Genomic DNA, 13,722 nt, shown 5'->3' with positions numbered 1-13,722 from the left:
GAGACCATGGATACAAACCAAGACTACTATATCCAGCAAAGCTTTCAATCACCATCAATGGAGAAAACAAGATGTCCCATGATAAAACCAGGTTTAAACAATACCTATCAACAAACTCAATCTTACAGAAAGTACTAGAAGGAAAAATCCAACCAAAGGAAGCTAGCTGCACCCACAAAAGCACAGGCAACAAATAACCTCACACCAGCAAATGCCAAAGAAGGGAAACACACAAATACTACCATCAAAAATTAACAGGAATTAACAATCACTAGTCATTAATATCTCTTAATATCAATGGACTCAATTCACCTATAAAATGACACGGTCTAAGAGAATGGATATGAAAACCGTATCCATCCTGCTACATACAAGAAACACACCTCAACATCAAAGACAGACAACATCTCAGAGTAAAGGGTTGGGAAAAGATTTCCCAACCAAATGGACCTAAAAAACAAGCAGGTATAGATATCCTAGTAGCTAACAAAATAAAATTCAAACAGAGAAGGACACTTCATACTCATCACAGGAAAAATCCTTCCAGATGAAGTCTCAATCCTGAACATCTATGCCCCAAATACAAGAGCACCCACATATTTAAAAAGAAACATTACTAAAGCTTAAATCACATATCAAATTCCACACACTGATAGGAGGATACTTGAGCATCCTCCTCTCCCCAATGGACAGGTCAACCAGACAGAAACTTAACAGAGAAATAAGAGAACAGATATAAGGACTCAAATGGTCTTAACAGACATCTATAGAACATTTCACCCAAATACAAAAGAATATACCTTCTTCTCAGCATTTCATGGAAACTTCTCTAAAAGTAACCACATACTTGGTAACAAAGCAAACCTCCACAGATACAAAAATTTGGAATAACCCCCAATATCTTATCGGATCACCATGGCTTAAAGTTAGAATTCAACAAGACTTGTTGCAGAAAGTCTACAATCTCACGGAAATTCAACAGTGCTCAACTGAGTAACCCTTGGGCCAAGGAGAAAAGAAAGAAAGAAATTAAAGACTTCCTAGAATTCAACAAAAATGAAGAAACAAGTACCCAAAACTATGGGACCCTATGAAAGCAGTGCTAAGAGGAAAGTTCATAGCACTGAGTGCCTACATAAAGACAGTGGAGAAATCTCACACTAGTGACTTAACAGCACACCTGAAAGCTCTAGAACAAAAAAAAGCAGGCTCACCCAGCAGGAGTAGATGATAAGAAATAATCAAATTGAGGGCTGAAAAATCAATAAAATAGAAACAAAGAAAACAATAGAATCAATGAAACAAAGACCTGGTTCTTTGAGAAAAAAACAAGATAGACAAACCCTTATCCAAATTAATCAAAAGGCAGAGTGAGAACATCCATCATAAAATCAGAAACGAAAAGGGGAACATTACAATAAACACATAGGAAATCCAGAAAAATCATTATATCATACTTTAAAAATCTGTACTCCACAAAACTGGGAAATGTAAAAGAAACGGACACTTTTCTGGATAGGTACCACATACCAAAATTGAATCAAGACCAAATAAACAATTTAAATAGACCTATAACCTGCAAGGAAATAGAAACAGTCAGTCATCAAAAGCCTCCCAACCAAAAAAAAAAACCTGATAGTTTCAGCACAGAATTCTACCAGAATTTCAAAGAAGAACTAATACCTGTACTTTTCAAATTGTTCCACACAATAGAAACAGAAGGGACATTGCCAAACTCTTCATGAGGCTACAGTTACCCTCATACCGAAACCACACAAATACTCAACCAAGAAAGAATTACAAACCAATCTCCCTCATGAACATTGATGCAAAAATACTCAATAAAATATCGGCAAACTGAATCCAAGAACATATTAAAAAAATCATCCATCATGATCAAGTAAGTAGGCTTCATCCCAGAGATGCAGGGATGGTTCAACATATGAAAATCTATCAATGTAATCTACCATATAAACAAATTGAAAGAAAAAAAAAACACATGATACTCTCACTAGATACTGAAAAAGCATTCAACAAAATACAACACCCCTTCATGATAAGAGTCCTGGAGAGATCAGGGATACAAGGAACGTGTCTAAACATAATAAAAGCAATATACAGCAAGCTGACAGCCAACATCAAATTAAATGGAGAGAAACTCAATGCACGGCACAAAGGCACACATGTGTACAAAGGAAAACAAAAAGCAAAGTTAGGTCCACATTCTCCAGGGAGGTAGCTTCACATATTGTTACATCTCACTTTCCTTCCTGGGATGGTGTGTCATCCCAAATGGTTATTATCAACCAAAGTGACTGCAGCTCTAGACTTTACCATGTGAAGCGGGGAGAAACATTAGCTACTGATGGAACCTGAGCGGGGCCTCTCCAGAAATGTCTGTGAAGGATAACAAAATGCACCCCATGCTGGCCTGGCAGTCTGTGGTAAACAGGAGGGCTAGTACTCTGACATGATTACGACAGAATTTTCATCAACAGAAAGTTCTTAGTTTCTAGACAGTCACCTGGATGCATTTAGGTTTGTTTATATACTTGATTTGAATCAGGGTCGCATTTTGTGGCCCAGTCTAACCTTAAACTTTTATAATCCTCCTGTCTTCACCCCATGCATGCCTCTGGGATTACAGGCATGAAGCCACCACACTTAGAATCTTAGGCACATGGAAGAGTTTCATGAGATTTGTGGCTATCCATAGAAGGGTATCTTGACTCTAATCAAAGTCTCACAAAGTTTCACTCCTAAAAGGAAAGTGAGGGAAAGAGCAGCTTTCTGGGATTTTCTTCTAAAATCAACACTGTATCCTCTTATGACTCCACGAATCACACAGACTAAAACATGGTATAAGGGCTTCCATCACAACCATGTATCTTACTGAGTCATGCCAAATTCTATGTCGACCTTCCTCCAGGGTAACCAAGACTTCTGCACATAATGGATTCAAGTCTGTCTTAGCAGTTAGTATTTAGGATAAAAGGTCATGTTTGAGGTCATTAACATACTTCCAACTGTCAGTGGTTTCTTCTTTCCCACTATTTTAGTTCAAAAGTAAAGCATCTGGGAGTATAAAAACTACCAATCCCTACTTAAATATTTAATAGTATTATATGGTTAACCTTGGTGAAAATCTTCAGTAATTCTAAAAACTTGGAAGCCACAATAAGAAGTTGCTCCTTCACAGTCTCCACCGAAAGCCCAGTAAGGTAACGACAAATAATTGCTATGCTTTTGTATTCATGGAACTCTGTGCCAACCCTGCAATTCTTCCCAAAGCCTTCCTCAAACTCCCAGAGACATGAGGCAAAAAGTAAACTCCCACTGAGCCACCTGGAAACCAGAGCAAGAGGGAAGATCGTGAGCAAGGGACAGGCTAATTAGAGCTCAATGTCAAAGCGGCACTTTCAGAGCAAATCTTACCGGGTTTGAGGAGTAGGGTGAGGAAGAAGAGATGCAGGGAATTGCCAGAGACCGCCACTTCCACCAAAGGGGCCAACGTTCTGAGAGAATCCTCTCAAGAGCAGCTAACAGATGAGTGAACCTCTATCCACCTCTTCAGTGATTCGTCAGGCTGACTCGCACAACCAACAAAGTTTGATTTAGAAATTCTCAAAAGATTCTAAAAAGTCAGTAAGACAAGGCCGAGGGGATTCTTTGACTTCCCTGACTGGAAGAATCAGGTATCTTTTACTCCCAGAAACCAAGAGCCACAGCCCAAGAAATCGGTTTGCAGTTCAACAGGTCTGACCGCTTTAATCCCCAGAAGCAGCTCTCTAACGCACTGGAGGTTCACATGCAGTGACAACCGGCCAAGTCCAGCGAAAGTCACAGCATGGCTGCCCTAGCTTCACACCCATCCAGTCTCAGAGCAGATCTCAGGATACTTTGAGAAAGCACTTGCTCAGAGATGCACCACTCCAAAGGCAGCCTTAGAAGTCACCACCAGTGATCCCAACCAACAGCCAGGCTCAGCACTTCAGCAGCAAGCTAACATTTCAAGCTCCTAACTCAGCAATGTTGGAACTAAATCAAGGGATCTCTTCATCCTAATTTACAGGAGGTGATCTTGACAACAGTTCAGCATACTGTAGGATTTACCTGCTGTCTGGTGCTGAGTCTGTCTGGGTAAGGCTACAGGACAAGCAGAAACACCCCCACAGACTCAGTCTCTTCTTAGAGAGCAACCCTGAAGTGCAAGAGATAAGGGGCAGGAAGCACTGGATGACCTACCTGCCATCCTGGTCTGAGGTCCAAGTCACTGACTGCCCCTCAGGTTTAGTTTTGTACCATATCCTGATGGCATGCGGAAAGTCAGCAGCTGTCTGAGCCCCCGTCCTCCTGATCCGTAAGCTCCAACTGTCAGTGTCAAAGAAGAGCTCCCCACATCCAGGAGCCTGGCTGCAGCGAGCGTACCAGTCGAACTGCTCCCTCCATGCATCTGCAGGCAGAGCCACCAGGTCACGGACAATGTCACGCCTGAGCTTCTCAGGAGTGGCTGCGAGCTTGGGAGCCTTTGTGAATCTCTCAAGGCCTGGCACAGCAGCCACATCCACCTCCTCTACCTTTAGCACAGATAGATCACAGCAGTCCAACACGAGCAAGAAATCCTCTCTCCCATGATTCCCTGTGTCACAGCAGTACTTTGAGCTAGAGATCTCAGAATCACATTCCCGGTTGTCATGGTTACCATCGTTATCAAAGGCATCTTGATCACCTTTACCACAGACTGCACATTCATTATACCCCATCTGAGGTGAGAAGGTACTTGCATCCATCTTGGGCACATGGCAGGGTTCCGTTGTCCTAAAAGTATAGTCTTTCTCTGACTCCATCTGGATGGTGTCCTGGGAGGAAACTGCCTGTGTTTTAAATCTGTTTCCATCTCCAAAGAAAAGAACTATGGTGCCCTCAATGACTCGACTTTCAGAATCCACATCCAGATCCAGGACATAGTGCTTCACCAGCATGTGGCTGGTGTTGGCCATGAGAGGCAGATCATCCCGGGCAGGGTCCAGCTTTGTGTCCATGGCGCAGGACGTGGTTGGTGGCTTTGATGAATCTTGGCCGAGGCTTCCGGTCTCCTCTACTCATTTGGCATCGCAGATGGCTGGCTCACCAAATAAGAAGCACCTGCTCTCACAAGCAATGTTTCCACAACTTCCAGTTCCCTGGCAAAGAAAAAGAAAAGGTTAGATGAAATTCCAAATAAGACCCCAAATGTCCCTGCAGCTGTAGCTCCTGCAAGTTGGCCACCTTACCTAGCAATGCCCAGGGTGGCAGATGCTCAGGGGAGAAGAAAGAAGCTTCATTACCGACCTCTATGCTACTCCGGGACACAGTCCTTGTTTCAGAAAAGAGCAATTCTTATGCAAAACTGCAACTCTTCCTGCCTCGTTTTAAAATAATATTAAATGTATCAGTTCTAATTTTGTGCATCAAAAGGTAAGTGGTTGTTTTTCTACTGTGACTCTAAATAACAAGTGTGAATGAGGGCTAAATGGCCTCATACGTTGTATTCTTTGAGAGCAATAATTTAATCCACACAATATAACTCCAGGGATTAATGTGCTTTTCACATTAGGATTCCTCTCCTATCAGCTCTTCCAGTAAATTACAGGGAAATGAGCCAATTTACCAGGAGTGCATTCTGAGTATTCCTTTGAGATTGTTCATGGAGACTTTTCAAATTTATAGTTAAGTATACATTACATCTTAATAGCTGAAAACCCATCAACATTCTGGGTAATAGCTTTCTTGTGGCAAACAAAAGGTCTCATTTGGAAAAAAAAAGTATGCAAATATCTATAAAAGGAAGGAGAGAAATTAAAATGTAGAAGCAGATGTTGCAATACAATGCACAAGGTCTTCAGAAAAGTTCTGAATCAAAATGTATTCGTACCTGATAGCAACACAGCTAAGGGGAGAGTTCTGGCATCATTTCAGACCTGACATGTACCTGATTTCCTTTAGCATGTGCTGCTTTCTTCTACCAGACAATGGAAAACAAATGTTGGGGAAAAGTAAACCATAATGACAGAGGGGAATATCTAAATGTTTGTCTTAAAGCCACCAAGGGAGCTTGTCAGCTCCACCTTTTGCACGATCTCCACTGAACTCAGCATCTACAAATAATAAATTGGATAAAGCTGTCAACTGCATCACTAATGGGAAATTGCTGGTATCTGGAACAGTTAACATATACTAAATACACTAGTTTGTTGACTGGGCTTTTTTTGTGGGGGGACTTTTGAGGTAGGGTCTCATATACACTATAACCAACCTAGAACTTTCTATGTAGTCCAGGCTGTCCTCAAATTCCCAACAATTCCCCCTGCCTCTGTCCCTGAGTGCTGGGGTCATAGGAATAAACTATCATGCCATTGTATGCTTAGACTTAAAAAAAAAAACCTTTGAAAAAAACACAAAAAATAGACACAGGGTGGGGATGGGGTATGGAGGAAAGGAGAGAAATAGGGAGGGAGACAGACAGACAAAAAGAATAATGGCTATATACTGTCACAACTAAAGAGATGGCTTAGTATTTATTTCACAGAGACAAAGGTGCTCATTAGCAGACCCCGATAGACTCTCACATTTATTTCTGAAAATGTATAACTTAAGAGTACACTATGCCTACAAAGCCATTTTCTGTACTCCGGTTCATGGTGGCAAACAATAGCGACCTTGAGAGCCCCATCTTGTCAAGCTGGCAATCAAAACCATCAGTATCAACACCAGGAGGTATTTTTCTGGTGGCCAACTATGGATGCTTCTGAAGTTTGTGAGAAGCTGGGTCTCTGCTGTACAGTCTGGCCCTGAACCCCCACCTCAGTCTCCAAATGCTGCCACCGCTAGTGTTGGCCTCTCATCGACTTTGGCGTACTTGGCACTGGACTGGCAAGTGTTGATGGATCTGCAGGCCTCTGGCCGGTTCCCAGCCACCTGGCTAGTTTATGCCCCAAAATAACAACACACAAACTGTATGCATATAAACACTGCTTGGCCCATTAGCTCCAGCCTCCTACTGGCCAACTCTCACATCCTTATCAACCCACCTCCATTAATGTGTGTAGCACCATGAGGTGGTGACCCACCAGGAAGATTCTAGCGTATGTCCATCTTGGGCTGGAGCTTCATCACATCTGCCCTGGAGAGGAGAGGCATGGCATCCGCCTCACTTCCTCTTCCTCCCAGCATTCTGTTCTGTTTACTCCACCCACCTATGTTCTAACCTATCAGGCCAAGCAGTTTCTTTATTAATTAATCAATGAAAGCAACAGATTGATATGACACTCCCACATCAGGCAAGCCTTGGGTTTTCTTCAGCAGACTCTCCAATGCTTTCCCTTGACGCCAAGCTAAGTCTTGCCTCAACCTCTCCAGTCCTACACCTGACAGCTCCTTCTTAGCTCACTACTTAAGCCCCTACTCTGCTGAGACGATCATGACTCTGAAATGCAGTCATAATTCAACGAACCTCCAGGTCTCTGATTGCTCTTTGGGCTGACGAGGGAGGGGGGCTTGATTGGGGGAGGAGGAGGGAAAGGGGAGGCGGAGGTGGGGAAGAGACAGAAATCTTTAATAAATTAAAAAAAAAAAGAACCTCCAGGTCTTTGTAGTTATGTCTCTTCCTAATATAGAGGGAACAATATTCTTCTCAATAAAGGGACTGCTGTCCCATTTGAACCCAACTTTCGGGACTTTTGCATAAAAATCCCAGTCCCCTTGAGAATGACCGTGGAGACTAAACTTCCTGCATTTTTCCTGGAAAAAGCTGAACTTGAGTGTGATTTCCTGAAGGAGCCAACGGAAAGCCAGTTCCAGATGAAATGCACTCACATGGCCAAGGTGGGAACAGGTGAGGGCTCCCAGAAGAGGTGGCCACTTCCTCCAGCCAGGATGGAAGGCTGGAAGAGCGGAGAATGCTCTGTGGCCATGACTGCTGCCCGGAAGCCAAAGAGAACTGAGTGAAGCGGCCTGTGTCACGCAACGCTGTCCGTCTCCCTTTGAAGTCAGCTCCAGTCAAGAGTCCCTTCCCACAAGGAAGGAAATGACAACTGGCAACCAGCACCCCTCTTTACTACACTGTGACCCTTATTTCCTTCCATATTTTTCTCTTGCCAATATTTCTTTCCCAATAATCCCCTCCTGTTCCTGACACCAGAGCACTCTGTGGGCCCTGTTGTCTACACTGATGTACACCGTAGTAGGGATCAGACCCAGGCCTGGACACACGTCCACTGCTGACTGCATCTCCAGTTCTCTTTGCTAGTTTGACCTGTCTTTATTTCATTGAATTTTAAAAATAAAAAAAATATTTTGGGCGCACTCAATCTAGATCTCATTTTACAACTGTAGACACAAGACTCAGAGAGGGCAGCACTTTGCACGAAGCTGGCCATCTCTCTTCTGTTTATGAGGGAGGAATTCTTCTACCTGGAATACTTGCCCCAAGGTTGCACAGAGCCTCATTTGCTCTGTCCAGATCACTAAATATCACCTATCTTTCCAGTCCACAGACTAGCAGTTAGTTCCTCTTGTCGTCTTTTTTTCTTTTATCTTTCTTTTTTCATTCTTTCCTGGAGGGAGGAAAGTATTTATAGCCACCCCAGGAGGTACCAAGCACACTGTCACCTAAGCTATGTGTAATATGTACACCCACTGGACCCTGGTGCTGCTGCCTGGTTCCTACTTGTATCGGATCTGTGCATAAACTGAATTTCCCTTCTCTGGAGTACACAGATCCCTCTGGCGTCAGCTGAGGTCACGGTCCCACATTTAGGGGAAAACATGAACTCACTGTGGTTGCAAGTGCATGTCTGTGGCCACTATGAAAGGCTTTCTCAGCAAATGGTGACCATATTTCTAAGAAGTCTGTTGACTTCAGCACTTCTGACTATTGCTGTGTTCTGATTTTAAATCCTGGCCTGCCTCACTGAAGCATTTTCCACTTGCTGTCATAAGCTGTAACACGGAGGAGCCTTCCTCCCCATCAAAACCATGGTCAGCTCTCCTCGGCTACCCACTGCAGCCTCTGAAGACGAGGCGGCAAATAATAAATAAATAAGAATACAAGAGCCAGGGAAGATGGGGGACCCCAAGAAAACAAGGCCTTTTAAACCAACATGATGAAAACGCACATGAACGCAGAGACCCAAGCAGCAAGCACAGCGCCTGCACAGGTCTGCACCAGGTCCTCGGTGTACAGATTCTAGTTTCCAGTTTAGTGTTTTTATTGTTATCTCTGAATGTGGGAATGAGTGAGTCTCTAATTCTTTTTTTTTTTTAAAGATTTATTTATTGATTATGCATACAGTATTCTCAGTGTTCTGCCTGCAGGTCAGAAGAGGGCACCAGATCTCATTACAGATGGTTGTGAGCCACCATGTGGTTGCTGGGAATTGAACTCAGGACCTTTGGGAGAGCAGGTGGTGCTCTTAACCACTGAGCCATCTCTCCAGCCCGAGTCTCTAATTCTTAAGGCTTCTCTTGGGCTGTTTTCCTTCAGTTTGTTTTGTCTGATTTTAATGTGCTAATTTTTATTTTATCTTATTAGCCCTTGGAAGCCTGTTTTGCTTGCTGATGAGGGACAGAAAGGGAGCAGATCCAGATGAGTGGAGGGGTGGAGCAGAAATGGGGAGTAGCAGAGGTAAGGGAAACCGGAAACCATAATCAGGACTTATTATGTGAGAAAACATTTATTTTCAATAAAAGAAAAAATATAAACTAAATAAAAAAATTCAGCAAATGCTCTTAAAGACAAATGGTCAAACAGCTGAAAGACACTTTCTGGGCACAATTCCTTAGATACAAATGAGCACAGGAACAAACGTGGTAGATTGGGTGAAACTGCAGTCAGAGAGAACCTTATCCCAAGTTCCTCCACACCACTTTGTGTCTAGAAGCAGAATGTTAACACTAGCAACTTCTTTCCCTCAGTAGTTCTGAAATAGACGTGGACGGCCAGGTGTGGTGGTGCATGCCTTAATGTCAGTGTCCAGGAGGCTGAAGCTGACTGAGCTCTAGGCCAGCCTTCAGTACACAGCTGACCCCATTCTCAAAGACAAAAAGTCAAACAAGATGAAGAGTGACATGGGCACACATTGCCCCTGCTGCTGTAGTGTGCCTGTGTAGAGGTTCCACAGTCCAGCCTTGCACTCTCCCACTTGACACACTCAGTTTGCCCTTGCTGCTGTTTTGTGCCCGTGTAGAGGTTCCACAGTCCAGCCTTGCACACTCCCACTTGACACACTCAGTTTGCCCTTGCTGCTGTAGTGTGCCCGTGTAGAGGTTCCACAGTCCAGCCTTGCACTCTCCCACTTGACACACTCAGTTTGCCCTTGCTGCTGTAGTGTGCCCGTGTAGAGGTTCCACAGTTCAGCCTTGCACTCTCCCACTTGTCACCATTTGAATTCTCACATTTTCACCAACTCAGAGTCTACAGAGATCAGTGCACACCTGCACTGCACACTTATACTTTCTGGGTCAATCACTCAAAATCCCACTGCCTGGCATTAATGATCACACCTACATTCTTCAGTTTGTTTTTTCTGGTGCAGCTTTTCTGTCCCTTTAGTCTTACTTTGCACTCTGGGTTGTTTCATCTAGACTGCCTCTTAAAATTTGGCTTAAATAGCCGGGCGGTGGTGACGCATGCCTTTAATCCCAGCACTTGGGAGGCAGAGGTCAGGCATCTCTGTGAGTTTGAGGCCAGCCTGGTCTACATAGTGAGTTCCAGGACAGCCAGGGCTGTCAGACAGAGAAACCCTGTCTCAAAAAGAAATTGGCTTAAATTTAAGAAAAACATTACTATTTTTAATAACAATAATTCATTCTTTTTATACTTATCACAGTTGCAGATGCCATGGCACAGATGTCAATCAATCTATTTTGGGTTTTCTATTTATATGCTTTTTTGCTTCATGACTATACTTGTATGTTTTCAAATTTTCTTCTCCATTCCTGTTTTCCCTGTACTGACTGGTAAGTCATACAGTCTATTTCTTTTCCTTAAAATCCCTAAAGTCAATCTCTAGCAGCCTTCAAAACAACACAAGGCCCTCAGAAAGTTCAAACTTCTCTTCCTTGCACCACACCAGCTGCTGACCACTGCTGCCGACACCTTGGTGTCAGACTGCTTTTCATGGCCCCAGCCAATGTTTTCAGGCCGATATTTATTTGAACAAGTATGTTTGCTCACCTGCTTCCTTACAATAACTGACTCATCCACCCCTCGCTTTCCTTCTCTGTTCAACGCTGTTCTGGTTGTTGCATGACAAACGAACCTTGTAGCTTTGGGCAGTAACCATCTTGTCCTACCCTGTAGTTGAGGAATTCAAATTGTACCCAGCAGGGCCATCCTTCTACAACTCCTCAGTCTTGTCATCCAGTGGGACTCAGAGGACACACCTGTCCGAGGGTCTGATGACCCAGGAAGGCTACACAGCTGTCTCACATAGGTGTCAAGTGTCCCAAACAACCCACAAGTACAGCATGACCTTAAGCCTTGAAAGTTAGTATACTTATCACTTCTCCTTCCTCTGTGTGTATGTGTGTTTGTGAGACGGAAGAAGGGAGGGCGAGTGAGAGGGAGGGAGGGAGGGAGGGAGAGGGGGAGGGAGAGAGAGAGAGAGAGAGAGAGAGAGAACGAGAACACACAGGTGTAGGTCAAGTTGCCCCTGCATGCAGGTATGAAAGGCAGAGGTAAATGTTGAGTGTCTTCTACCACATTCAACTTTTTGTGTTTCTGTGTGTGTTGGATCATTTTGCATCAACTTTACATAAACAAAAGTCATCTGAGAGGAGGGAACCTCAATTGAGAAGTTGCCTCAAGATTGGGCTGCAGGCAAAACTACAGGCATTTTCTTAATAACGGATAGGGGAAGGCCAAGCTCATTGTGGGAGGTGCCATCCCTGGGCAGGTGGTCCTGGGTTCCATAAGAAAGCAGGCTGAGCAAGCCAGGGGAGCAAGACAGTAAGCAGCACTCCTCCATGGCCTCTGCATCAGCTCGTCTTCCAGTTTCTGCATGTTTGAGTTCCTACCCTGACTTCCCTCAGTGATGAACAATGTTTGTATAATGTAAATGGTTTAAGCCAATAAACCCTTTCATCCCCGAGTTGCTTTGGTCGTGGTATTCATCACAGCAACAGTAACTCTAAGATACAGTGTGTGTGTACATGTATGTATGTGCACATGCCTGTGTGTACACAAAGACCAGAAAGGGGCATCAGATCACACAGAGCTGGAGTTACATGACCAGCTTCTTGTCCCGGTGCTGGGATCCGAACTCCAGTGTCCATGTTGTGCAGCAGGTGCTCCTAATCACTGAGCCCTCTCTGCAGCCCTCCATCTAGTGATTTTTAGATAGGGTCTATCACTGATCCGAGACCACCGTAGCAGTTAGACTGGCTGCCAGCCACAGGCAGGATCCCCCTGTCTCCAACCCCGGTGCTGGGGTTCCAGACATCATTTTGAGAGAAGAATCAAAGACCAGTATAGATTTAAGAAGAGAGGAATTGACTTTTTTCCTTATGCATAGGTGATGAAAGATTACACAGCGGGGGACACAGGGAGATGGAAAACACAATTAGGATCATTGTAGGAAAATGTAATCTGCTCAGCTTCCCATGTCTCTAGGTCAGGAGGTAAGTGGTAGCTTGAATGTAACTGGCCCCATAAGCTCATAAGGAATGATACTACTGGGAGGTGTGGCTTTGTTGGAGGAAGTGGTCACTGTAGATAACATGCTCAAGCCATGCCCAATATCTCAGACCACTTCCTGCTGCCTTGGGATCAAGCTGTAGGATAGCAGCTACTTCTCCAGCACCATGCCTGCCTGTATGTCACTACGATAGTCGCACCACGATAACGAACTAAACCTCTGAAAATGTAAGCCGCCCCAATTGGTTTTCCTTTATAAGAGCTGCCATGACCATGGTGTCTACCCTAGATATGACAAGGAGCCTGTGGGAACCTCTTCCACCTCCTGTGTGGGAAAGGTCTTAACTGAATCCTCACTAGATGGAGATACACATGCTGAGGCTGATACCGTTTCCACTTAGCACTACAGACACAACTCTCTGCCACCTCCTCTGGCTGACGTTAGTTATGGCTGTGCCTGTCTTCATACGCACCTGCCGTGTTTTCCTTATGATGCTCTTCTGTGTCATTTAGCACATGTGAATGCGGACTTGCAGTTTATTTCCCTAAGACTATTTCAGTCTGAAGACTTAGGAACTCTCACATACAGCAAGCCTCAAACAGCAAACTCCCTTGACTCTTTATTAGAAGAGAATAAAATCCCTTCTCCATTGAATGTAGGAGTCACTTTCATGGCTTCGGGCTTTATGTCGCTCCACTCGGTTCTCTTGTGCACTGGGTGACCGACTGTGACAATCTCCTCTTATTAGGCCTGCACAGCACAACACAGCCTTGGTTCTGCATTTGTCCAATACTGTTCTCCCATTAATGAGAGGACCGATTCCTATCAGACTAATCCTCCACCATCAGCATCGCACATTCTCAAGAGTGGCGGCCTGTGCACACAAATCAAGGTGAGAAAAGCGGGAGAGGCAGACACTGACACTCACCCAAGAGAATGACAAGGGCTTCATCATCCTACTTCTTCTTCCAAGATCAGGTTTTACCTAACTGGCCCTGGGCTGAGCAGCTAAAACTTGAATTAAACTTGCAACCTTTACCAACTA

General features: G+C 44.2%; 1 protein-coding gene across 23 annotated transcripts in view; it reads right to left on the bottom strand.

Annotated features, from left to right (window-relative positions):
- Aopep (aminopeptidase O (putative)) overlaps window positions 1–13,722 on the bottom strand; it is a 257,197-nt gene that overhangs the window by 225,563 nt on the left and 17,912 nt on the right. For all 23 annotated transcript variants that reach the window (XR_007591934.1, XR_007591941.1, XR_007591935.1 and 20 more), the window contains exon 2: window positions 4,246–5,183. Coding sequence is in view for 9 of the 23 variants with exons in the window: in XM_050143423.1 (XP_049999380.1) it covers window positions 4,246–5,042 (797 nt within the window). In the remaining 14 variants the exon portion in view is untranslated. The remainder of the gene's footprint in view (window positions 1–4,245; window positions 5,184–13,722) is intronic.

Source organism: Alexandromys fortis, unplaced genomic scaffold, assembly GCF_014885135.2.
Source record: "Alexandromys fortis isolate MF-2015 unplaced genomic scaffold, M_Fortis_MF-2015_v1.1 scaffold_1, whole genome shotgun sequence".
NCBI lineage: Eukaryota > Metazoa > Chordata > Mammalia > Rodentia > Cricetidae > Alexandromys > Alexandromys fortis.
The sequence above is the reverse complement of the archived record's forward strand: the minus strand, read 5'-3'. Positions and strand labels throughout refer to the sequence as shown.